The sequence below is a fragment of the Pimephales promelas genome, chromosome 8 (genome assembly GCF_988280905.1).
Source record: "Pimephales promelas chromosome 8, fPimPro1.hap1.1, whole genome shotgun sequence".
NCBI classification, from domain to species: domain Eukaryota; kingdom Metazoa; phylum Chordata; class Actinopteri; order Cypriniformes; family Leuciscidae; genus Pimephales; species Pimephales promelas.
In genome coordinates this window covers 35,248,287-35,270,362 of record NC_142776.1, presented here as the reverse complement: position 1 = coordinate 35,270,362, position 22,076 = coordinate 35,248,287, and the positions used below count along the sequence as shown (strand labels likewise).

The 22,076-nt window shown below is 43.3% G+C and overlaps 6 protein-coding genes across 14 annotated transcripts; all 6 read right to left on the bottom strand.

Moving 5' to 3' along the window:
- Window positions 1-992: 992 nt before the first annotated feature.
- On the bottom strand, window positions 993-3,454 carry LOC120493876 (zona pellucida sperm-binding protein 4-like). Of its 2 annotated transcripts, none has more exons than XM_089134461.1 (8): window positions 2,497-3,454; window positions 2,230-2,417; window positions 2,056-2,153; window positions 1,827-1,984; window positions 1,550-1,742; window positions 1,333-1,480; window positions 1,190-1,280; window positions 993-1,098 (listed from the first exon to the last, which is right to left on the bottom strand). In XM_089134461.1, the coding sequence occupies exons 1-8, from the start codon at window positions 3,419-3,421 to the stop codon at window positions 1,022-1,024; spliced, it is 1,878 nt and encodes a 625-aa protein (XP_088990587.1). In that variant the 5' UTR covers window positions 3,422-3,454; the 3' UTR covers window positions 993-1,021. The 2 variants fall into 2 exon arrangements, with proteins under 2 accessions (XP_088990587.1, XP_039548719.2); XM_039692785.2 differs by having other exon boundaries at window positions 1,190-1,262.
- Window positions 3,455-5,191: 1,737 nt separating this feature from the next.
- On the bottom strand, window positions 5,192-7,230 carry LOC148978136 (zona pellucida sperm-binding protein 4-like). Of its 2 annotated transcripts, none has more exons than XM_089134464.1 (8): window positions 6,702-7,230; window positions 6,435-6,622; window positions 6,261-6,358; window positions 6,032-6,189; window positions 5,755-5,947; window positions 5,538-5,685; window positions 5,395-5,485; window positions 5,192-5,297 (listed from the first exon to the last, which is right to left on the bottom strand). In XM_089134464.1, the coding sequence occupies exons 1-8, from the start codon at window positions 7,192-7,194 to the stop codon at window positions 5,221-5,223; spliced, it is 1,446 nt and encodes a 481-aa protein (XP_088990590.1). In that variant the 5' UTR covers window positions 7,195-7,230; the 3' UTR covers window positions 5,192-5,220. The 2 variants fall into 2 exon arrangements, with proteins under 2 accessions (XP_088990590.1, XP_088990591.1); XM_089134465.1 differs by having other exon boundaries at window positions 5,395-5,467; window positions 6,702-7,229.
- A 1,735-nt stretch (window positions 7,231-8,965) lies between these two features.
- LOC120493877 (zona pellucida sperm-binding protein 4-like) lies at window positions 8,966-11,089 on the bottom strand. Of its 2 annotated transcripts, XM_089134463.1 has the most exons (9): window positions 10,774-11,033; window positions 10,477-10,743; window positions 10,210-10,397; window positions 10,036-10,133; window positions 9,807-9,964; window positions 9,530-9,722; window positions 9,313-9,460; window positions 9,170-9,242; window positions 8,966-9,071 (listed from the first exon to the last, which is right to left on the bottom strand). In XM_089134463.1, the coding sequence occupies exons 1-9, from the start codon at window positions 11,000-11,002 to the stop codon at window positions 8,995-8,997; spliced, it is 1,431 nt and encodes a 476-aa protein (XP_088990589.1). In that variant the 5' UTR covers window positions 11,003-11,033; the 3' UTR covers window positions 8,966-8,994. The 2 variants fall into 2 exon arrangements, with proteins under 2 accessions (XP_088990589.1, XP_039548720.2); XM_039692786.2 differs by having other exon boundaries at window positions 10,477-11,089.
- Window positions 11,090-12,177: 1,088 nt separating this feature from the next.
- On the bottom strand, window positions 12,178-14,210 carry LOC120493875 (zona pellucida sperm-binding protein 4-like). Of its 2 annotated transcripts, none has more exons than XM_089134459.1 (8): window positions 13,682-14,210; window positions 13,415-13,602; window positions 13,241-13,338; window positions 13,012-13,169; window positions 12,735-12,927; window positions 12,518-12,665; window positions 12,375-12,465; window positions 12,178-12,283 (listed from the first exon to the last, which is right to left on the bottom strand). In XM_089134459.1, exons 1-8 carry the CDS (start codon window positions 14,172-14,174, stop codon window positions 12,207-12,209), a joined length of 1,446 nt encoding a protein of 481 aa, XP_088990585.1. In that variant the 5' UTR covers window positions 14,175-14,210; the 3' UTR covers window positions 12,178-12,206. The 2 variants fall into 2 exon arrangements, with proteins under 2 accessions (XP_088990585.1, XP_088990586.1); XM_089134460.1 differs by having other exon boundaries at window positions 12,375-12,447; window positions 13,682-14,209.
- Window positions 14,211-15,350: 1,140 nt separating this feature from the next.
- Window positions 15,351-17,466, bottom strand: LOC148978135 (zona pellucida sperm-binding protein 4-like). Of its 2 annotated transcripts, none has more exons than XM_089134457.1 (8): window positions 16,871-17,466; window positions 16,604-16,791; window positions 16,416-16,513; window positions 16,187-16,344; window positions 15,910-16,102; window positions 15,693-15,840; window positions 15,550-15,640; window positions 15,351-15,456 (listed from the first exon to the last, which is right to left on the bottom strand). In XM_089134457.1, exons 1-8 carry the CDS (start codon window positions 17,427-17,429, stop codon window positions 15,380-15,382), a joined length of 1,512 nt encoding a protein of 503 aa, XP_088990583.1. In that variant the 5' UTR covers window positions 17,430-17,466; the 3' UTR covers window positions 15,351-15,379. The 2 variants fall into 2 exon arrangements, with proteins under 2 accessions (XP_088990583.1, XP_088990584.1); XM_089134458.1 differs by having other exon boundaries at window positions 15,550-15,622.
- A 1,733-nt stretch (window positions 17,467-19,199) lies between these two features.
- LOC120493874 (zona pellucida sperm-binding protein 4-like) lies at window positions 19,200-21,382 on the bottom strand. 4 transcript variants are annotated; one of them, XM_089134454.1, is made up of 8 exons: window positions 21,105-21,382; window positions 20,709-21,041; window positions 20,442-20,629; window positions 20,267-20,364; window positions 20,038-20,195; window positions 19,761-19,953; window positions 19,544-19,691; window positions 19,200-19,473 (listed from the first exon to the last, which is right to left on the bottom strand). In XM_089134454.1, the coding sequence occupies exons 1-8, from the start codon at window positions 21,331-21,333 to the stop codon at window positions 19,306-19,308; spliced, it is 1,515 nt and encodes a 504-aa protein (XP_088990580.1). In that variant the 5' UTR covers window positions 21,334-21,382; the 3' UTR covers window positions 19,200-19,305. The 4 variants fall into 4 exon arrangements, with proteins under 4 accessions (XP_088990580.1, XP_088990582.1, XP_039548717.2 ...); XM_089134456.1 differs by having other exon boundaries at window positions 20,709-20,975; window positions 21,105-21,380; XM_039692783.2 differs by having other exon boundaries at window positions 19,200-19,305; window positions 19,401-19,473; window positions 20,709-21,375.
- Window positions 21,383-22,076: the final 694 nt, after the last annotated feature.

The window sequence follows — 22,076 nt, the reverse complement described above, 5'->3', positions numbered from 1 at the left end:
GTTGTTTTCCACCCTCATTATTAATATTTATGTATTATTACACATAACCCTCTAAAAATACAGACTGTATCCTTTAAAAAAAACTAAAATTGATGTAAAAACAAAATACAAGCAATTACCTGTAAATGTAATCATGGACCTTTAAATTACAGCAAATATCTGTAAAATGCGAATCAATCGAACCAATTGTGGTTCGAAAAAGAAACACATAGGTGTTACGCAGCCCGTTTGGGCTTTCTCGAGAACAAATGAGGTTCATTCTCGTGTTACACAGCATTTGTGAGCTTTAACACAAACCAGAGAGGTTAATTCTAGTTTATGCAGCACATTTGAGCTTCAGCAAAAACCAGTGAGCTTCATTTTAAGCCCCTTTCACACAAAGATTCTGGAAAATATACAAATTGTATCTCGGGATAGTTTGAGTTTGGTTCATTCACACTGCTAGTGAGTTTCCAGAATTTATCAGTGCATTCACATATTCCCATTAAGACATGTGATGACAAGATGTGACATGTAATATCTCCACAGAATTTAAGATTGCTTACAAGCTAGGATTTCTCTGTAGAAACAATGCCCACACTCTTTTTTTCTGATTTAACCATAAACTAACACAATGCAAAGCATTCCACCAAGCAAACAAATTATCTCCACGACACACCTCTTACACCATTGGTCCTGAATTTTGTTCACACAAGGCACGTTCCAGGACTGCTTCCAGCGTCAACCCCAGGACGTGTTTACATTCACACAGAAGGAACTCTAACAATTTTATGGCAATTTCCCAGTACCAATGCACTGTGTGAAAGGGGCTCTAGTGTTAAAACACATTTGAGCTTTAGCACAAATTGCCAGGTGCTTTAATGATCCACTTGCCTCCCATAGAGGTTTTTCCCCTACGACAATGGAGCGGAGATTTTAGAACAGTTGTCCTCAACATACCAAATAAAAGAAGAATTTCATGTTGGTATTATTGCAAAAAATTGTCAGACAAGTTCAAGGTTTGATATCATTTATTAAACACTCATAGAATCAGTCTCACTTCTCCACTAGAAACCACAGTTTGGCCAGAAGTGGTAGTGTTTACACGAACAGCCCTTCCTAAAAGTGCAAGAAGAGACAGAATTAACACTTCCACAACTTTAAAAATCACAAGCTAAATTAAACCGTTTAAATAACAGGAAGCACTGACTTCGCCTGGAGCAACTTTGCTGACAAGAGCCAGAAGAGGGATGGCACACCTCTGTACTGCAATGGATGAAGACCTGAGACGAGAACCAAAGCTGGCATTACGAACCAAGAGACAGTTGAAAACTGACACACTGGGTACTGTACCGTTTCCTGCAGAGGAGCCAGTGATGCTGGATCTACAAATGTGAACATCTTCACAACAAAGCGCTTGTAGTGGGTTGGGAACTGAAGACCAGATGATCCAGACACTGGAACCAATGTGGTCAGGTAACGATCATCCCGGTAAGGGCATCTGAAAGGCAAAGAGGCAGTCAGAAACACCTTACAGCACACTAGATGGATAAAGACTGGCCTTACTCACCCATCAACCAGAAGGTCCCACTGGGGTAGACTGAGTGGACTAGGGGTTGATGTCGCCCAACAATGTCCCAGCATCAAGACAATGTTGGGGTCAGACCTCTCCAAAATGTGCACCTCAACATACACAGGTTCCCGCAAGACTTTTGTGACCGGATAATCAGCTTCACTGTAGTAGGAGGTGTACGCCTCATCCCCTGAGGAAGAACAGCGTTTAACTTGAAACTGCTGCAAACTGGAGTTTTAGAAAGGCTTTAGGCATTCCTGGGACAAACACTTACCTTCGGCACAGCCTTTGGTGACACATTGACCATTTGCCAGTCTAAGCTCCACTCTGAGGGGTCCAGGAGCAGCTACCGGTGGAGGTGGAGGAACAGTGTTGACCTCCACAACCAGAGCTTCCACTGAAGTACCAGAGTACCTACACTGGAAGAGAAGCCTGCACAACAAACAGTGAGCTTGTAGCATTTGTCCAGGATTAACATTTATGATAAAGCATGAATCACTTACTCAAAATGGCTGTCCCTTGTGATGGAACCAAGTGGTCCCATACCCACTTCATAAGAGGAGGTCATTCTGTTTTCATACACCACATATCCACTGTCCTCCTGCAAACAGTAACCGTTGGCATCCAGTCCATATTACAAGCCATGCAGAACAAAAAAGCCACAAGCAGCTACTCACTATCATGCTTGTGCCACATGCAGTGACAGGGAACTGATATATAGCAAAGAAAGGTGTGGATCCCACAGGACTGCAAGCTGGATCATTGCCACCCAGGAGACGGATCGAATCCAGGCTCAACCGAGGCAGCGTAACGTCTCTAGCCACCACTACCACAAACTGACCATCTCTTATACACTGGACGGTCACTGAAACAAGGTTCAAGAGCAGGTTATTGCTGAAGATCAGTTTTACATGAACACCTTTACATTGACTCAACACTCTTACCTGCCTTCCCATAGTAACACTGCTGTCCGTTAAAGCAGCAGTTGATAGCTGCACACTCAGCACCACTGATACCAGGTGGACCACATTGGATCTGCTCATAATCAGCTACAGTACATTTATCAAGGGGCTCGGTCTGTGCCACTGGCTGCTTAGGCTGAAACTGCTGGGGAAACTGTTGACTAGCTTGCTGTTGAACTTGCTGAGAAAACTGCTGAGGAAACTGTTGACTAGCTTGTTGGACTGACTGAGGAAACTGTTGACTAGCTTGTTGAACTGACTGAGGAAACTGTTGACTAGCTTGTTGAACTGACTGAGGAAACTGTTGACTAGCTTGTTGAACTGACTGAGGAAACTGTTGACTAGCTTGTTGAACTGACTGAGGAAACTGTTGACTAGCTTGTTGAACTGACTGAGGAAACTGTTGACTTGCTTGTTGAACTGACTGAGGAAACTGTTGACTAGCTTGTTGAACTGACTGAGGAAACTGTTGACTAGCTTGTTGAACTGACTGAGGAAACTGTTGACTTGCTTGTTGAACTGACTGAGGAAACTGTTGACTTGCTTGTTGAACTGACTGAGGAAACTGTTGACTAGCTTGTTGAACTGACTGAGGAAACTGTTGACTAGCTTGTTGAACTGACTGAGGAAACTGTTGACTAGCTTGTTGAACTGACTGAGGAAACTGTTGACTAGCTTGCTGTTGAACTGGCTGAGGAAACCATTGATTAGCTTGCTGTTGAACTGGCTGAGGAAACCATTGATTAGCTTGCTGTTGAACTGGTTGTTGAAACCGCTGGTCAGTTTGCTGGAACATCAGAGGTTGAGGATTCTGGTGAAGATTACTCCACTTTGGAACAGCATGACAGAAAGCACCAAACCAAACACAAAGTGCCAGAGACCGCACAGCATACCAACTTCCTGCCATTGTTCAACAGCTAGTCACACTGTTGAGATGCTGCCCTTTGGTCTTTTTGTACTCTACAGATTTTGGCAAATTAATGATATTCCCTCCCTCTTCGTTAACAGTCAGGCTTCTCCAGACTTGTATGAGTGGGAGTTTATGTAATGGGTGATTCTATTGGTTCATTAGAATGAAGTCATTCCTTGTTCTTTTCCACCCTTATCATTAAGATTTATGTCAAAAAACACACAACCCTCTAAAAATACAGACTGTATCCTTTAAAAAAAGTAAAATTGATGTAAAAACAAAATACAAGCAATTACCTGTAAATGTAATCGTGGACCTTTAAACTACAGCAAATATCTGTAAAATGCGAATCAATCGAACCAATTGTGGTTCGAAAAAGCAATACACTGGTGTCACTCAGCACATTTGGGCTTTCTCGAGAACCAATGAGGTTCATTCTCATGTTACACAGCACGTGTGAGCTTTAAAAAAAACCCCAGAGAGGTTAATTCTAGTTTTATACAGTACATTTGAGCTTCAGCAAAAACAAATATTCATTCTCATGTGTTATGCAGCACATTTGAGCTTCAGCAAGAACCAGTGAGCTTCGGTCTAATGGTGCGTTCTATTATCCATCCGACTTGGAGATCCGAATCGGACGACAGACGTTGCCTAGCAACACGCCCCCTTTCCTCGGATTTCTCCTCTCAGACGTCGGACAACCGTGAGACTACCGAGCAAGAATTCCGTTTCGGAATTCAAGATGGCTGCGCCCTGTGACTTGTAAGAATGAATTGTTTTCATTGTTTTTGAACTGCTTTGGTATTTTAAATGACAATTATGATCACTCGTATTACTGCGTTCCCTGTGGATATGGGAATCGGTTGTTGTGAGTGCAATTACTAACGTTGCTAGCGTTGCTAACAGAAGATTAACATGAAAAACATTACATAAGACATTTTCAAGTTCAAATAGCTGCGTTTTGATTAGGTGGTCATAATATTTTTTTTTAAATGTAAATGCCTGGTACTCGGCCAGTGCTACCATGACAACAGCGTTCTCCAACTCGGACACGCAAAATTTAAGAGAACGCTCAAAGTGTGGATGTGACGTCAAATCCGAGGTCCGAGTTGGTTCGTTGGCTATACTAGAATGCACCCTAAGCCCCTTTCACACAAAGATTCCAGAAAAAATACAGATAATGCATCTCAGGATAGCTTGAGTTTGGCTCATTCACACTGCCAGTAATTTTACAAAATTTGTCAGTGCATTCACATATTCCTGTAAAGAAATGTAATATCTCCACAGTATTAGATTTATTACAACCTGCGATTTCTCTCAAGAAAAAAACCCCACGCTCTTTTTTTCCCTTATTCAACCATAAACTAACACATTGCATAGCATTCCACCAAGCTAACAAATTATCTCAGCCACACACCCCTTACACCATTGGTCCTGGGTTTTGTTCACACAAGGCACGTTCCGGGATTGCTTCCGGCATCAATCCCAGGATGTGTTTACATGCGCACAGAAGGCACTCTAACAATTTTATGACAATTTCCCAGGATCAATGCACTGTGTGAAAGGGGCTCAAGTGTTACAGCACATTTGAGCATCAGCAAGAACCAATGAGAACAAATTGCCAGGCGCTTTAATAATCCACCTGCCTCCCATAGAGGTTTCTCTCCTACGACAATGGAAAGGAGATTTTAGAACATTGGTCCTCAACATACCAAATAAAAGAACAATTTCATGTTGGTTGCATTGCAAAAAATGTGGTCAGACAAGTTCAAGGTTTGATATCATTTATTAAACACTCATAGAATCAGTCTCACTTCTCCACTAGAAACCACAGTTTGGCCAGAAGTGGTAGTGTTTACACGAACGGCCCTTCCTAAAAGTGCAAGAAAAAAAAAAAACAGAATTAAAACTCCCACAACTTTTAAAGTCACAAGCTAAATTAAACCATTTAAATAACAGGAAGCACTGACTTCGCCTGGAGCAACTTTGCTGACAAGAGCCAGAAGAGGGATGGCACACCTCTGTACTGCAATGGATGAAGACCTGAGACGAGAACCAAAGCTGGCATTACGAACCAAGAGACAGTTGAAAACTGACACACTGGGTACTGTACCGTTTCCTGCAGAGGAGCCAGTGATGCTGGATCTACAAATGTGAACATCTTCACAACAAAGCGCTTGTAGTGGGTTGGGAACTGAAGACCAGATGATCCAGACACTGGAACCAGTGTGGTCAGGTAACGATCATCCCGGTAAGGGCACCTGAAAGGCAAAGAGGCAGTCAGAAACACCTTACAGCACACTAGATAGATAAAGACTGGCCTTACTCACCCATCAACCAGAAGGTCCCACTGGGGTAGACTGAGTGGACTAGGGGTTGATGTCGCCCAGCAATGTCCCAGCATCAAGACAATGTTGGGGTCAGACCTCTCCAAAATGCGCAGCTCAACATACACAGGTTCCCGCAAGACTTTTGTGACCGGATAATCAGCTTCACTGTAGTAGGAGGTGTACGCCTCATCCCCTGAGGAAGAACAGCGTTTAACTTGAAACTGCTGAAAACTGGAGTTTTAGAAAGGCTTTAGGCATACTTGGGACAAACACTTACCTTCGGCACAGCCTTTGGTGACACATTGACCATTTGCCAGTCTAAGCTCCACTCTGAGGGGTCCAGGAGCAGCTACCGGTGGAGGTGGAGGAACAGTGTTGACCTCCACAACCAGAGCTTCCACCGAAGTACCAGAGTACCTACACTGGAAGAGAAGCCTACACAACAAACAGTGAGCTTGTAGCATTTGTCCAGGGGTAACATTTGTGATAAAACATGAATCACTTACTGAAAATGGCTGTCCCTTGTGATGGAACCAAGTGGTCCCATACCCACTTCATAAGAGGAGGTCATTCTGTTTTCATACACCACATATCCACTGTCCTCCTGCAAATAGTAACCATTGGCATCCAGTCCATATTCCAAGCCATGCAGAACAAAAAAGCCACAAGCAGCTACTCACCATCATGCTTGTGCCACATGCAGTGACCGGGAACTGATATATAGCAAAGAAAGGTGTGGATCCCACAGGACTGCAAGCTGGATCATTTCCACCCAGGAGACGGATCGAATCCAGGCTCAACCGAGGCAGCGTAACGTCTCTAGCCACCACTACCACAAACTGACCATCTCTTATACACTGGACGGTCACTGAAACAAGGTTCAAGAGCAGGTTATTGCTGAAGATCAGTTTTACATGAACACCTTTACATTGACTCAACACTCTTACCTGCCTTCCCATAGTAACACTGCTGTCCGTTAAAGCAGCAGTTGATAGCTGCACACTCAGCACCACTGATACCAGGTGGACCACATTGGATCTGCTCATAATCAGCTACAGTACATTTATCAAGGGGCTCGGTCTGTGCCACTGGCTGCTTAGGCTGAAACTGCTGGGGAAACTGTTGACTAGCTTCCTGTTGAACTTGCTGAGAAAACTGCTGAGGAAACTGTTGACTTGCTTGTTGAACTGACTGAGGAAACTGTTGACTAGCTTGTTGAACTGACTGAGGAAACTGTTGACTAGCTTGCTGTTGAACTGGCTGAGGAAACCATTGATTAGCTTGCTGTTGAACTGGTTGTTGAAACCGCTGGTCAGTTTGCTGGAACATCAGCGGTTGAGGATTTTGGGGAAGATTACTCCACTTTGGAACAGCATGACAGAAAGCACCAAACCAAACACAAAGTGCCAGAGACCGCACAGCATACCAACTTCCTGCCATTGTTCAACAGCTAGTCACACTGTTGAGATGCTGCCCTTTGGTCTTTTTGTACTCTACAGATTTTGGCAAATTAATGATATTCCCTCCCTCTTCGTTAACAGTCAGGATTCTCCAGACTTGTATGAGTGGGAGTTTATGCAATGGGTGATTCCATTGGTTCATTAGAATGAAGTCATTCCTTGTTGTTTTCCACCCTTATCATTAATATTTATGTCAAAAAACACACAACCCTCTAAAAATACAGACTGTATCCTTTAAAAAAAGTAAAATTGATGTAAAAACAAAATACAAGCAATTACCTGTAAATGTAATCATGGACCTTTAAATTACAGCAAATATCTGTAAAATGCGAATCAATCGAACCAATTGTGGTTCGAAAAAGCAATACACTGGTGTCACTCAGCACATTTGGGCTTTCTCGAGAACCAATGAGGTTCATTCTCATGTTACACAGCATGTGTGAGCTTTAAAAAAAAAACCAGAGAGGTTAATTCTAGTTTTATACAGCACATTTGAGCTTCAGCAAAAACAAATATTCATTCTCATGTGTTATGCAGCACATTTGAGCTTCAGCAAGAACCAGTGAGCTTCGGTCTAATGGTGCGTTCTATTATCCATCCGACTCGGAGATCCGAATCGGACGACAGACATTACCTAGCAACACGCCCCCTTTCCTCGGATTTCTCCTCTCAGACGTCGGACAACCGTGAGACTACCGAGCAAGAATTCCGTTTCGGAATTCAAGATGGCTGCGCCCTGTGACTTGTAAGAATGAATTGTTTTCATTGTTTTTGAACTGCTTTGGTATTTTAAATGACAATTATAATCACTCGTATTACTGCGTTCCCTGTGGATATGGGAATCGGTTGTTGTGAGTGCAATTACTAACGTTGCTAGCGTTGCTAACAGAATATTAACATGAAAAACATTACATAAGACATTTTCAAGTTCAAATAGCTGCGTTTTGATTAGGTGGTCATAATATTTTTTTTTAAATGTAAATGCCTGGTACTCGGCCAGTGCTACCATGACAACAGCTTTCTCCAACTCGGACACGCAAAACTTAAGAGAACGCTCAAAGTGTGGACGTGACGTCAAATCCGAGGTCCGAGTTGGTTCGTTGGCTATACTAGAATGCACCCTAAGCCCCTTTCACACAAAGATTCCAGAAAAAATACAGATAATGCATCTCAGGATAGCTTGAGTTTGGCTCATTCACACTGCCAGTAATTTTACAAAATGTGTCAGTGCATTCACATATTCCTGTAAAGAAATGTAATATCTTCTCCACAGTATTAGATTTATTACAACCTGCGATTTCTCTCAAGAAAAAAACCCCACGCTCTTTTTTTCCCTTATTCAACCATAAACTAACACATTGCATAGCATTCCACCAAGCTAACAAATTATATCAGCCACACACCCCTTACACCATTGGTCCTGGGTTTTGTTCACACAAGGCACGTTCCGGGATTGCTTCCGACATCAATCCCAGGATGTTTACATGCACACAGAAGGCACTCTAACAATTTTATGACAATTTCCCAGGATCAATGCACTGTGTGAAAGGGGCTCAAGTGTTACAGCACATTTGAGCATCAGCAAGAACCAATGAGAACAAATTGCCAGGTGCTTTAATAATCCACCTGCCTCCCATAGAGGTTTCTCTCCTACGACAATGGAAAGGAGATTTTAGAACATTGGTCCTCAACATACCAAATAAAAGAACAATTTCATGTTGGTTGCATTGCAAAAAATGTGGTCAGACAAGTTCAAGGTTTGATATCATTTATTAAACACTCATAGAATTAGTCTCACTTCTCCACTAGAAACCAGCGTTTGGCCAGAAGTGGTAGTGTTTACACGAACAGCCCTTCCTAAAAGTGCAAGAAAAAAAAAAAAACAGAATTAAAACTCCCACAACTTTTAAAGTCACAAGCTAAATTAAACCATTTAAATAAAAGGAAGCACTGACTTTGCCTGGAGCAACTTTGCTGACAAGAGCCAGAAGAGGGATGGCACACCTCTGTACTGCAATGGATGAAGACCTGAGACGAGAACCAAAGCTGGCATTAGGAACCAAGAGACAGTTGAAAACTGACACACTGGGTACTGTACCGTTTCCTGCAGAGGAGCCAGTGATGCTGGATCTACAAATGTGAACATCTTCACAACAAAGCGCTTGTAGTGGGTTGGGAACTGAAGACCAGATGATCCAGACACTGGAACCAGTGTGGTCAGGTAACGATCATCCCGGTAAGGGCACCTACAAGGCAAAGAGGCAGTCAGAAACACCTTACAGCACACTAGATGGATAAAGACTGGCCTTACTCACCCATCAACCAGAAGGTCCCACTGGGGTAGACTGAGTGGACTAGGGGTTGATGTCGCCCAGCAATGTCCCAGCATCAAGACAATGTTGGGGTCAGACCTCTCCAAAATGTGCACCTCAACATAGACAGGTTCCCGCAAGACTTTTGTGACCGGATAATCAGCTTCACTGTAGTAGGATGTGTACGCCTCATCCCCTGAGGAAGAACAGCGTTTAACTTGAAACTGCTGAAAACTGGAGTTTTAGAAAGGCTTGAGGCATACCGGGGACAAACACTTACCTTCAGCACAGCCTTTGGTGACACATTGACCATTTGCCAGTCTAAGCTCCACTCTGAGGGGTCCAGGAGCAGCTACCGGTGGAGGTGGAGGAACAGTGTTGACCTCCACAACCAGAGCTTCCACCGAAGTACCAGAGTACCTACACTGGAAGAGAAGCCTGCACAACAAACAGTGAGCTTGTAGCATTTGTCCAGGGGTAACATTTATGATAAAGCATGAATCACTTACTGAAAATGGCTGTCCCTTGTGATGGAACCAAGTGGTCCCATACCCACTTCATAAGAGGAGGTCATTCTGTTTTCATACACCACATATCCACTGTCCTCCTGCAAACAGTAACCGTTGGCATCCAGTCCATATTACAAGCCATGCAGAACAAAAAAGCCACAAGCAGCTACTCACCATCATGCTTGTGCCACATGCAGTGACCGGGAACTGATATATAGCAAAGAAAGGTGTGGATCCCACAGGACTGCAAGCTGGATCATTTCCACCCAGGAGACGGATCGAATCCAGGCTCAACCGAGGCAGCGTAACGTCTCTAGCCACCACTACCACAAACTGACCATCTCTTATACACTGGACGGTCACTGAAACAAGGTTCAAGAGCAGGTTATTGCTGAAGATCAGTTTTACATGAACACCTTTACATTGACTCAACACTCTTACCTGCCTTCCCATAGTAACACTGCTGTCCGTTAAAGCAGCAGTTGATAGCTGCACACTCAGCACCACTGATACCAGGTGGACCACATTGGATCTGCTCATAATCAGCTACAGTACATTTATCAAGGGGCTCGGTCTGTGCCACTGGCTGCTTAGGCTGAAACTGCTGGGGAAACTGTTGACTAGCTTGCTGTTGAACTTGCTGAGAAAACTGCTGAGGAAACTGTTGACTAGCTTGTTGGACTGACTGAGGAAACTGTTGACTAGCTTGTTGAACTGACTGAGGAAACTGTTGACTAGCTTGTTGAACTGACTGAGGAAACTGTTGACTAGCTTGCTGTTGAACTGGCTGAGGAAACCATTGATTAGCTTGCTGTTGAACTGGTTGTTGAAACCGCTGGTCAGTTTGCTGGAACATCAGAGGTTGAGGATTCTGGGGAAGATTACTCCACTTTGGAACAGCATGACAGAAAGCACCAAACCAAACACAAAGTGCCAGAGACCACACAGCATACCAACTTCCTGCCATTGTTCAACAGCTAGTCACACTGTTGAGATGCTGCCCTTTGGTCTTTTTGTACTCTACAGATTTTGGCAAATTAATGATATTCCCTCCCTCTTCGTTAACAGTCAGGATTCTCCAGACTTGTATGAGTGGGAGTTTATGCAATGGGTGATTCCATTGGTTCATTAGAATAAAGTCATTCCTTGTTGTTTTCCACCCTCATTATTAATATTTATGTATTATTACACATAACCCTCTAAAAATACAGACTGTATCCTTTAAAAAAAACTAAAATTGATGTAAAAACAAAATACAAGCAATTACCTGTAAATGTAATCGTGGACCTTTAAATTACAGCAAATATCTGTAAAATGCGAATCAATCGAACCAATTGTGGTTCGAAAAAGAAACACATAGGTGTTACGCAGCCCGTTTGGGCTTTCTCGAGAACAAATGAGGTTCATTCTCGTGTTACACAGCATTTGTGAGCTTTAACACAAACCAGAGAGGTTAATTCTAGTTTATGCAGCACATTTGAGCTTCAGCAAAAACCAGTGAGCTTCATTTTAAGCCCCTTTCACACAAAGATTCTGGAAAATATACAAATTGTATCTCGGGATAGTTTGAGTTTGGTTCATTCACACTGCTAGTGAGTTTCCAGAATTTATCAGTGCATTCACATATTCCCATTAAGACATGTGATGACAAGATGTGACATGTAATATCTCCACAGAATTTAAGATTGCTTACAAGCTAGGATTTCTCTGTAGAAACAATGCCCACACTCTTTTTTTCTGATTTAACCATAAACTAACACAATGCAAAGCATTCCACCAAGCAAACAAATTATCTCCACGACACACCTCTTACACCATTGGTCCTGAATTTTGTTCACACAAGGCACGTTCCAGGACTGCTTCCAGCGTCAACCCCAGGACGTGTTTACATTCACACAGAAGGAACTCTAACAATTTTATGGCAATTTCCCAGTACCAATGCACTGTGTGAAAGGGGCTCTAGTGTTAAAACACATTTGAGCTTTAGCACAAATTGCCAGGTGCTTTAATGATCCACTTGCCTCCCATAGAGGTTTTTCCCCTACGACAATGGAGCGGAGATTTTAGAACAGTTGTCCTCAACATACCAAATAAAAGAAGAATTTCATGTTGGTAGCATTGCAAAAAATGTTGTCAGACAAGTTCAAGGTTTGATATCATTTATTAAACACTCATAGAATCAGTCTCACTTCTCCACTAGAAACCACAGTTTGGCCAGAAGTGGTAGTGTTTACACGAACAGCCCTTCCTAAAAGTGCAAGAAGAGACAGAATTAACACTTCCACAACTTTAAAAGTCACAAGCTAAATTAAACCGTTTAAATAACAGGAAGCACTGACTTCGCCTGGAGCAACTTTGCTGACAAGAGCCAGAAGAGGGATGGCACACCTCTGTACTGCAATGGATGAAGACCTGAGACGAGAACCAAAGCTGGCATTACGAACCAAGAGACAGTTGAAAACTGACACACTGGGTACTGTACCGTTTCCTGCAGAGGAGCCAGTGATGCTGGATCTACAAATGTGAACATCTTCACAACAAAGCGCTTGTAGTGGGTTGGGAACTGAAGACCAGATGATCCAGACACTGGAACCAGTGTGGTCAGGTAACGATCATCCCGGTAAGGGCACCTGAAAGGCAAAGAGGCAGTCAGAAACACCTTACAGCACACTAGATGGATAAAGACTGGCCTTACTCACCCATCAACCAGAAGGTCCCACTGGGGTAGACTGAGTGGACTAGGGGTTGATGTCGCCCAGCAATGTCCCAGCATCAAGACAATGTTGGGGTCAGACCTCTCCAAAATGCACACCTCAACATAGACAGGTTCCCGCAAGACTTTTGTGACCGGATAATCAGCTTCACTGTAGTAGGATGTGTACGCCTCATCCCCTGAGGAAGAACAGCGTTTAACTTGAAACTGCTGCAAACTGGAATTTTAGAAAGGCTTTAGGCATACCTGGGACAAACACTTACCTTCGGCACAGCCTTTGGTGACACATTGACCATTTGCCAGTCTAAGCTCCACTCTGAGGGGTCCAGGAGCAGCTACCGGTGGAGGTGGAGGAACAGTGTTGACCTCCACAACCAGAGCTTCCACTGAAGTACCAGAGTACCTACACTGGAAGAGAAGCCTGCACAACAAACAGTGAGCTTGCAGCATTTGTCCAGGATTAACATTAATGATAAAGCATGAATCACTTACTGAAAATGGCTGTCCCTTGTGATGGAACCAAGTGGTCCCATACCCACTTCATAAGAGGAGGTCATTCGGTTTTCATACACCACATATCCACTGTCCTCCTGCAAACAGTAACCGTTGGCATCCAGTCCATATTACAAGCCATGCAGAACAAAAAAGCCACAAGCAGTTACTCACCATCATGCTTGTGCCACATGCAGTGACCGGGAACTGATATATAGCAAAGAAAGGTGTGGATCCCACAGGACTGCAAGCTGGATCATTGCCACCCAGGAGACGGACTGAATCCAGGCTCAACCGAGGCAGCGTAACGTCTCTAGCCACCACTACCACAAACTGACCATCTCTTATACACTGGACGGTCACTGAAACAAGGTTCAAGAGCAGGTTATTGCTGAAGATCAGTTTTACATGAACACCTTTACATCGACTCAACACTCTTACCTGCCTTCCCATAGTAACACTGCTGTCCGTTAAAGCAGCAGTTGATAGCTGCACACTCAGCACCACTGATACCAGGTGGACCACATTGGATCTGCTCATAATCAGCTACAGTACATTTATCAAGGGGCTCAGTGTGTGCCACTGGCTGCTTAGGCTGAAACTGCTGGGGAAACTGTTGACTAGCTTGCTGTTGAACTTGCTGAGAAAACTGCTGAGGAAACTGTTGACTAGCTTGTTGGACTGACTGAGGAAACTGTTGACTAGCTTGTTGAACTGACTGAGGAAACTGTTGACTAGCTTGCTGTTGAACTGGCTGAGGAAACCATTGATTAGCTTGCTGTTGAACTGGTTGTTGAAACCGCTGGTCAGTTTGCTGGAACATCAGAGGTTGAGGATTCTGGGGAAGATTACTCCACTTTGGAACAGCATGACAGAAAGCACCAAACCAAACACAAAGTGCCAGAGACCGCACAGCATACCAACTTCCTGCCATTGTTCAACAGCTAGTCACACTGTTGAGATGCTGCCCTTTGGTCTTTTTGTACTCTACAGATTTTGGCAAATTAATGATATTCCCTCCCTCTTCGTTAACAGTCAGGATTCTCCAGACTTGTATGAGTGGGAGTTTATGCAATGGGTGATTCCATTGGTTCATTAGAATAAAGTCATTCCTTGTTGTTTTCCACCCTCATTATTAATATTTATGTATTATTACACATAACCCTCTAAAAATACAGACTGTATCCTTTAAAAAAAACTAAAATTGATGTAAAAACAAAATACAAGCAATTACCTGTAAATGTAATCATGGACCTTTAAATTACAGCAAATATCTGTAAAATGCGAATCAATCGAACCAATTGTGGTTCGAAAAAGAAACACATAGGTGTTACGCAGCCCGTTTGGGCTTTCTCGAGAACAAATGAGGTTCATTCTCGTGTTACACAGCATTTGTGAGCTTGAACACAAACCAGAGAGGTTAATTCTAGTTTATGCAGCACATTTGAGCTTCAGCAAAAACCAGTGAGCTTCATTTTAAGCCCCTTTCACACAAAGATTCTGGAAAATATACAAATTGTATCTCGGGATAGTTTGAGTTTGGTTCATTCACACTGCTAGTGAGTTTCCAGAATTTATCAGTGCATTCACATATTCCCATTAAGACATGTGATGACAAGATGTGACATGTAATATCTCCACAGAATTTAAGATTGCTTACAAGCTAGGATTTCTCTGTAGAAACAATGCCCACACTCTTTTTTTCCTGATTTAACCATAAACTAACACAATGCAAAGCATTCCACCAAGCAAACAAATTATCTCCACGACACACCTCTTACACCATTGGTCCTGAATTTTGTTCACACAAGGCACGTTCCAGGACTGCTTCCAGCGTCAACCCCAGGACGTGTTTACATTCACACAGAAGGAACTCTAACAATTTTATGGCAATTTCCCAGTACCAATGCACTGTGTGAAAGGGGCTCTAGTGTTAAAACACATTTGAGCTTTAGCACAAATTGCCAGGTGCTTTAATGATCCACTTGCCTCCCATAGAGGTTTCTCCCCTACGACAATGGAGCGGAGATTTTAGAACAGTTGTCCTCAACATACCAAATAAAAGAAGAATTTCATGTTGGTAGCATTGCAAAAAATGTTGTCAGACAAGTTCAAGGTTTGATATCATTTATTAAACACTCATAGAATCAGTCTCACTTCTCCACTAGAAACCACAGTTTGGCCAGAAGTGGTAGTGTTTACACGAACAGCCCTTCCTAAAAGTGCAAGAAGAGACAGAATTAACACTTCCATAACTTAAAAAAAATCACAAGCTAAATTAAACCGTTTAAATAACAGGAAGCACTGACTTCGCCTGGAGCAACTTTGCTGACAAGAGCCAGAAGAGGGATGGCACACCTCTGTACTGCAATGGATGAAGACCTGAGACGAGAACCAAAGCTGGCATTACGAACCAAGAGACAGTTGAAAACTGACACACTGGGTACTGTACCGTTTCCTGCAGAGGAGCCAGTGATGCTGGATCTACAAATGTGAACATCTTCACAACAAAGCGCTTGTAGTGGGCTGGAAACTGAAGACCAGATGATCCAGACACTGGAACCAGTGTGGTCAGGTAACGATCATCCCGGTAAGGGCACCTGAAAGGCAAAGAGGCAGTCAGAAACACCTTACAGCACACTAGATGGATAAAGACTGGCCTTACTCACCCATCAACCAGAAGGTCCCACTGGGGTAGACTGAGTGGACTAGGGGTTGATGTCGCCCAGCAATGTCCCAGCATCAAGACAATGTTGGGGTCAGACCTCTCCAAAATGCGCACCTCAACATAGACAGGTTCCCGCAAGACTTTTGTGACCGGATAATCAGCTTCACTGTAGTAGGAGGTGTACGCCTCATCCCCTGAGGAAGAACAGTGTTTAACTTGAAACTGCTGCAAACTGGAGTTTTAGAAAGGCTTTAGGCATACCTGGGACAAACACTTACCTTCAGCACAGCCTTTGGTGACACATTGACCATTTGCCAGTCTAAGCTCCACTCTGAGGGGTCCAGGAGCAGCTACCGGTGGAGGTGGAGGAACAGTGTTGACCTCCACAACCAGAGCTTCCACCGAAGTACCAGAGTACCTACACTGGAAGAGAAGCCTGCACAACAAACAGTGAGCTTGTAGCATTTGTCCAGGGGTAACATTTGTGATAAAGCATGAATCACTTACTCAAAATGGCTGTCCCTTGTGATGGAACCAAGTGGTCCCACACCCACTTCATAAGAGGAGGTCATTCTGTTTTCATACGCCACATATCCACTGTCCTCCTGCAAACAGTAACCGTTGGCATCCAGTCCATATTCCAAGCCATGCATAAAAAACAACAAAAACACCAACACCAGCAAGCAGCTACTCACCATCATGCTTGTGCCACATGCAGTGACCGGGAACTGATATATAGCAAAGAAAGGTGTGGATCCCACAGGACTGCAAGCTGGATCATTGCCACCCAGGAGACGGACTGAATCCAGGCTCAACCGAGGCAGCGTAACGTCTCTAGCCACCACTACCACAAACTGACCATCTCTTATACACTGGACGGTCACTGAAACAAGGTTCAAGAGCAGGTTATTGCTGAAGATCAGTTTTACATGAACACCTTTACATTGACTCAACACTCTTACCTGCCTTCCCATAGTAACACTGCTGTCCGTTAAAGCAGCAGTTGATAGCTGCACACTCAGCACCACTGATACCAGGTGGACCACATTGGATCTGCTCATAATCAGCTACAGTACATTTATCAAGGGGCTCGGTCTGTGCCACTGGCTGCTTAGGCTGAAACTGCTGGGAAAACTGTTGACTAGCTTGCTGTTGAACTTGCTGAGAAAACTGCGGAGGAAACTGTTGACTAGCTTGCTGTTGAACTTGCTGAGAAAACTGCGGAGGAAACTGTTGACTAGCTTGCTGTTGAACTTGCTGAGAAAACTGCGGAGGAAACTGTTGACTAGCTTGCTGTTGAACTGACTGAGGAAACTGTTGACTAGCTTGCTGTTGAACTGGCTGAGGAAACCATTGACTAGCTTGCTGTTGAACTGGTTGTTGAAACCGCTGGTCACTTTGCTGGAACATCAGAGGTTGAGGATTCTGGGGAAGATTACTCCACTTTGGAACAGCATGACAGAAAGCACCAAACCAAACACAAAGTGCCAGAGACCGCACAGCATACCAACTTCCTGCCATTGTTCAACAGCTAGTCACACTGTTGAGATGCTGCCCTTTGGTCTTTTTGTACTCTACAGATTTTTGCAAATTAATGATATTCCCTCCCTCTTCGTTAACAGTCAGGCTTCTCCAGACTTGTATGAGTGGGAGTTTATGCAATGGGTGATTCTATTGGTTCATTTGAATGAAGTCATTCCTTGTTCTTTTCCACCCTTATCATTAATATTTATGTCAAAAAACACACAACCCTCTAAAATACAGACTGTATCCTTTAAAAAAAGTAAAATTGATGTAAAAACAAAATACAAGCAATTACCTGTAAATGTAATCGTGGACCTTTAAACTACAGCAAATATCTGTAAAATGCGAATCAATCGAACCAATTGTGGTTCGAAAAAGCAATACACTGGTGTCACTCAGCACATTTGGGCTTTCTCGAGAACCAATGAGGTTCATTCTCATGTTACACAGCATGTGTGAGCTTTAAAAAAAACCCCAGAGAGGTTAATTCTAGTTTTATACAGCACATTTGAGCTTCAGCAAAAACAAATATTCATTCTCATGTGTTATGCAGCACATTTGAGCTTCAGCAAGAACCAGTGAGCTTCGGTCTAATGGTGCGTTCTATTATCCATCCGACTCGGAGATCCGAATCGGACGACAGACGTCGCCTAGCAACACGCCCCCTTTCCTTGGATTTCTCCTCTCAGACGTCGGACAACCGTGAGACCACCGAGCAAGAATTCCGTTTCGGAATTCAAGATGGCTGCACCCTGTGACTTGTAAGAATGAATTGTTTTCATTGTTTTTGAACTGCTTTGGTATTTTAAATGACAATTATAATCACTCGTATTACTGCGTTCCCTGTGGATATGGGAATCGGTTGTTGTGAGTGCAATTACTAACATGCTAGCGTTGCTAACAGAAGATTAACATGAAAAACATTACATAAGACATTTTCAAGTTCAAATAGCTGCGTTTTGATTAGGTGCAGTCATAATATTTTTTTTTTTAAATGTAAATGCCTGGTACTCGGCCAGTGCTACCATGATAACAGCTTTCTCCAACTCGGACACGCAAAACTTAAGAGAACGCTCAAAGTGTGGACGTGACGTCAAATCCGAGGTCCGAGTTGGTTCGTTGGCTATACTAGAATGGACCCTAAGCCCCATTCACACAAAGATTCCAGAAAAAATACAGATAATGCATCTCAGGATAGCTTGATTTTGGGTCATTCATACTGCCAGTAATTTTACAGAATTTGTCAGTGCATTCACATATTCCTGTAAAGAAATTTAATATCTCCACAGTATTAGATTTCTTACGATCTGCGATTTCTCTCAAGAAAAAAACCCCACGCTCTTTTTTTCCCTTATGCAACCATAAACTAACACATTGCATAGCATTCCACCAAGCTGACAAATTATCTCAGCCACACACCCCTTACATCATTGGTCCTGGGTTTTGTTCACACAAGGCACGTTCCGGGATTGCTTCCGGCATCAATCCCAGGATGTGTTTACATGCGCACAGAAGGCACTAACAATTTTATGGCAATTTCCCAGGATCAATGCACTGTGTGAAAGGGGCTCTAGTGTTACAGCACATTTGAGCATCGGCAAGAACCAATGAGAACAAATTACCAGGTGCTTTAATAATCCACCTGCCTCCCATAGAGGTTTCTCCCCTACGACAATGGAAAGGAGATTTTAGAACATTTGTCCTCAACATACCAAATAAAAGAACAATTTCATGTTGGTTGCATTGCAAAAAATGTGGTCAGACAAGTTCAAGGTTTGATATCATTTATTAAACACTCATAGAATCAGTCTCACTTCTCCACTAGAAACCACAGTTTGGCCAGAAGTGGTAGTGTTTACACGAACGGCCCTTCCTAAAAGTGCAAGAAAAAAAAAACAGAATTAACACTCCCACAACTTTTAAAGTCACAAGCTAAATTAAACCATTTAAATAACAGGAAGCACTGACTTCGCCTGGAGCAACTTTGCTGACAAGAGCCAGAAGATGGATGGCACACCTCTGTACTGCAATGGATGAAGACCTGAGACGAGAACCAAAGCTGGCATTAGGAACCAAGAGACAGTTGAAAACTTACACACTGGGTACTGTACCGTTTCCTGCAGAGGAGCCAGTAATGCTGGATCTACAAAGGTGAACATCTTCACAACAAAGCGCTTGTAGTGGGTTGGGAACTGAAGACCAGATGATCCAGACACTGGAACCAGTGTGGTCAGGTAACGATCATCCCGGTAAGGGCACCTGAAAGGCAAAGAGGCAGTCAGAAACACCTTACAGCACACTAGATGGATAAAGACTGGCCTTACTCACCCATCAACCAGAAGGTCCCACTGGGGTAGACTGAGTGGACTAGGGGTTGATGTCGCCCAGCAATGTCCCAGCATCAAGACAATGTTGGGGTCAGACCTCTCCAAAATGCGCACCTCAACATACACAGGTTCCCGCAAGACTTTTGTGACCGGATAATCAGCTTCACTGTAGTAGGAGGTGTACGCCTCATCCCCTGAGGAAGAACAGTGTTTAACTTGAAACTGCTGCAAACTGGAGTTTTAGAAAGGCTTTAGGCATACTTGGGACAAACACTTACCTTCGGCACAGCCTTTGGTGACACATTGACCATTTGCCAGTCTAAGCTCCACTCTGAGGGGTCCAGGAGCAGCTACCGGTGGAGGTGGAGGAACAGTGTTGACCTCCACAACCAGAGCTTCCACCGAAGTACCAGAGTACCTACACTGGAAGAGAAGCCTGCACAACAAACAGTGAGCTTGTAGCATTTGTCCAGGGGTAACATTTGTGATAAAGCATGAATCACTTACTCAAAATGGCTGTCCCTTGTGATGGAACCAAGTGGTCCCATACCCACTTCATAAGAGGAGGTCATTCTGTTTTCATACACCACATATCCACTGTCCTCCTGCAAATAGTAACCGTTGGCATCCAGTCCATATTACAAGCCATGCAGAACAAAAAAAGCCACAAGCAGCTACTCACCATCATGCTTGTGCCACATGCAGTGACAGGGAACTGATATATAGCAAAGAAAGGTGTGGATCCCACAGGACTGCAAGCTGGATCATTTCCACCCAGGAGACGGACTGAATCCAGGCTCAACCGAGGCAGCGTAACGTCTCTAGCCACCACTACCACAAACTGACCATCTCTTATACACTGGACGGTCACTGAAACAAGGTTCAAGAGCAGGTTATTGCTGAAGATCAGTTTTACATGAACACCTTTACATTGACTCAACACTCTTACCTGCCTTCCCATAGTAACACTGCTGTCCGTTAAAGCAGCAGTTGATAGCTGCACACTCAGCACCACTGATACCAGGTGGACCACATTGGATCTGCTCATAATCAGCTACAGTACATTTATCAAGGGGCTCGGTCTGTGCCACTGGCTGCTTAGGCTGAAACTGCTGGGGAAACTGTTGACTAGCTTGCTGTTGAACTTGCTGAGAAAACTGCTGAGGAAACTGTTGACTAGCTTGTTGGACTGACTGAGGAAACTGTTGACTAGCTTGTTGGACTGACTGAGGAAACTGTTGACTAGCTTGTTGGACTGACTGAGGAAACTGTTGACTAGCTTGTTGAACTGACTGAGGAAACTGTTGACTAGCTTGTTGGACTGACTGAGGAAACTGTTGACTAGCTTGTTGAACTGACTGAGGAAACTGTTGACTAGCTTGCTGTTGAACTGGCTGAGGAAACCATTGATTAGCTTGCTGTTGAACTGGTTGTTGAAACCGCTGGTCAGTTTGCTGGAACATCAGAGGTTGAGGATTCTGGGGAAGATTACTCCACTTTGGAACAGCATGACAGAAAGCACCAAACCAAACACAAAGTGCCAGAGACCGCACAGCATACCAACTTCCTGCCATTGTTCAACAGCTAGTCACACTGTTGAGATGCTGCCCTTTGGTCTTTTTGTACTCTACAGATTTTGGCAAATTAATGATATTCCCTCCCTCTTCGTTAACAGTCAGGATTCTCCAGACTTGTATGAGTGGGAGTTTATGCAATGGGTTCTATTGGTTCATTAGAATGAAGTCATTCCTTGTTCTTTTCCACCCTTATCATTAATATTTATGTCAAATTACACACAACCCTCTAAAAATACAGACTGTATCCTTTAAAAAAAAAACATAAAATTGATGTAAAACCAAAATACAAGCAATTACCGGTAAATGTAATCATGGACCAGACATGTAATCAGACATTTACTGTATAATGACAAAACGGAAAAATTCTGAAAAAAATACTGACTTTTACAGTACCTGTAAAAAAAAAAAAAAAAAAAAAAAAAAAAAACAGTGTGGGTCAATTTTTGGGGAGGTTGATGAACTTGTACAGACCTTTAATAATGTCTATCATATAATAGAGCAAGATGGTTTCTGGGCATCACAGAAACACATTACCATGGTAATTCTCTTTTGGAATATCATCATGATAATGGGTTTCTGTAGAAGGGGCTTTGAACAGAAGGGGTGTCGACTGTAGCAAGTACATGTTGTTTGTTTCTTGGAAGGAGAGAACAATCCAGCCCTAATTTAACTCTCTCTCTCTCTCTCTTCCTCCCGTATGTTGTCTCCTTCTAACACAAACTTGTGTTCACTTTAACTCC

Excerpts from the sequence above, each read along its gene's own strand:
- LOC120493875 (XM_089134459.1), bottom strand. The coding sequence starts at position 14,174 with ATGGCAGGAAGTTGGTATGCTGTGCGGTCTCTGGCACTTTGTGTTTGG. Across the intron at positions 13,339-13,414 it reads CATGTGGCACAAGCATGATG|GAGGACAGTGGATATGTGGT; the intron begins GTGAGTAACTGC and ends TACTGTTTGCAG. Across the intron at positions 13,170-13,240 it reads ACAAGGGACAGCCATTTTCA|GCTTCTCTTCCAGTGTAGGT; the intron begins GTAAGTGATTCA and ends TTTGTTGTGCAG.
- LOC148978136 (XM_089134464.1), bottom strand. The coding sequence starts at position 7,194 with ATGGCAGGAAGTTGGTATGCTGTGCGGTCTCTGGCACTTTGTGTTTGG. Across the intron at positions 6,623-6,701 it reads GTGTTACTATGGGAAGGCAG|TGACCGTCCAGTGTATAAGA; the intron begins GTAAGAGTGTTG and ends ACCTTGTTTCAG. Across the intron at positions 5,298-5,394 it reads GCAAAGTTGCTCCAGGCGAA|GAAGGGCCGTTCGTGTAAAC; the intron begins GTCAGTGCTTCC and ends TTGCACTTTTAG.
- LOC148978135 (XM_089134457.1), bottom strand. The coding sequence starts at position 17,429 with ATGGCAGGAAGTTGGTATGCTGTGCGGTCTCTGGCACTTTGTGTTTGG. Across the intron at positions 16,345-16,415 it reads ACAAGGGACAGCCATTTTGA|GCTTCTCTTCCAGTGTAGGT; the intron begins GTAAGTGATTCA and ends TTTGTTGTGCAG. Across the intron at positions 15,641-15,692 it reads TGGCTCCTCTGCAGGAAACG|CTTTGGTTCTCGTCTCAGGT; the intron begins GTACAGTACCCA and ends TCGTAATGCCAG.
- LOC120493874 (XM_089134453.1), bottom strand. The coding sequence starts at position 21,333 with ATGGCAGGAAGTTGGTATGCTGTGCGGTCTCTGGCACTTTGTGTTTGG. Across the intron at positions 20,196-20,266 it reads ACAAGGGACAGCCATTTTGA|GCTTCTCTTCCAGTGTAGGT; the intron begins GTAAGTGATTCA and ends TTTGTTGTGCAG. Across the intron at positions 19,692-19,760 it reads TGGGACCTTCTGGTTGATGG|GTGCCCTTACCGGGATGATC; the intron begins GTGAGTAAGGCC and ends TTTGCCTTTCAG.
- LOC120493877 (XM_039692786.2), bottom strand. The coding sequence starts at position 11,002 with ATGGCAGGAAGTTGGTATGCTGTGTGGTCTCTGGCACTTTGTGTTTGG. Across the intron at positions 10,134-10,209 it reads CATGTGGCACAAGCATGATG|GAGGACAGTGGATATGTGGT; the intron begins GTGAGTAGCTGC and ends TACTGTTTGCAG. Across the intron at positions 9,723-9,806 it reads CACCAAAGGCTGTGCTGAAG|GGGATGAGGCGTACACATCC; the intron begins GTAAGTGTTTGT and ends GTTCTTCCTCAG.
- LOC120493876 (XM_089134461.1), bottom strand. The coding sequence starts at position 3,421 with ATGGCAGGAAGTTGGTATGCTGTGCGGTCTCTGGCACTTTGTGTTTGG. Across the intron at positions 2,154-2,229 it reads CATGTGGCACAAGCATGATA|GAGGACAGTGGATATGTGGT; the intron begins GTGAGTAGCTGC and ends TACTGTTTGCAG. Across the intron at positions 1,985-2,055 it reads ACAAGGGACAGCCATTTTGA|GCTTCTCTTCCAGTGTAGGT; the intron begins GTAAGTGATTCA and ends TTTGTTGTGCAG.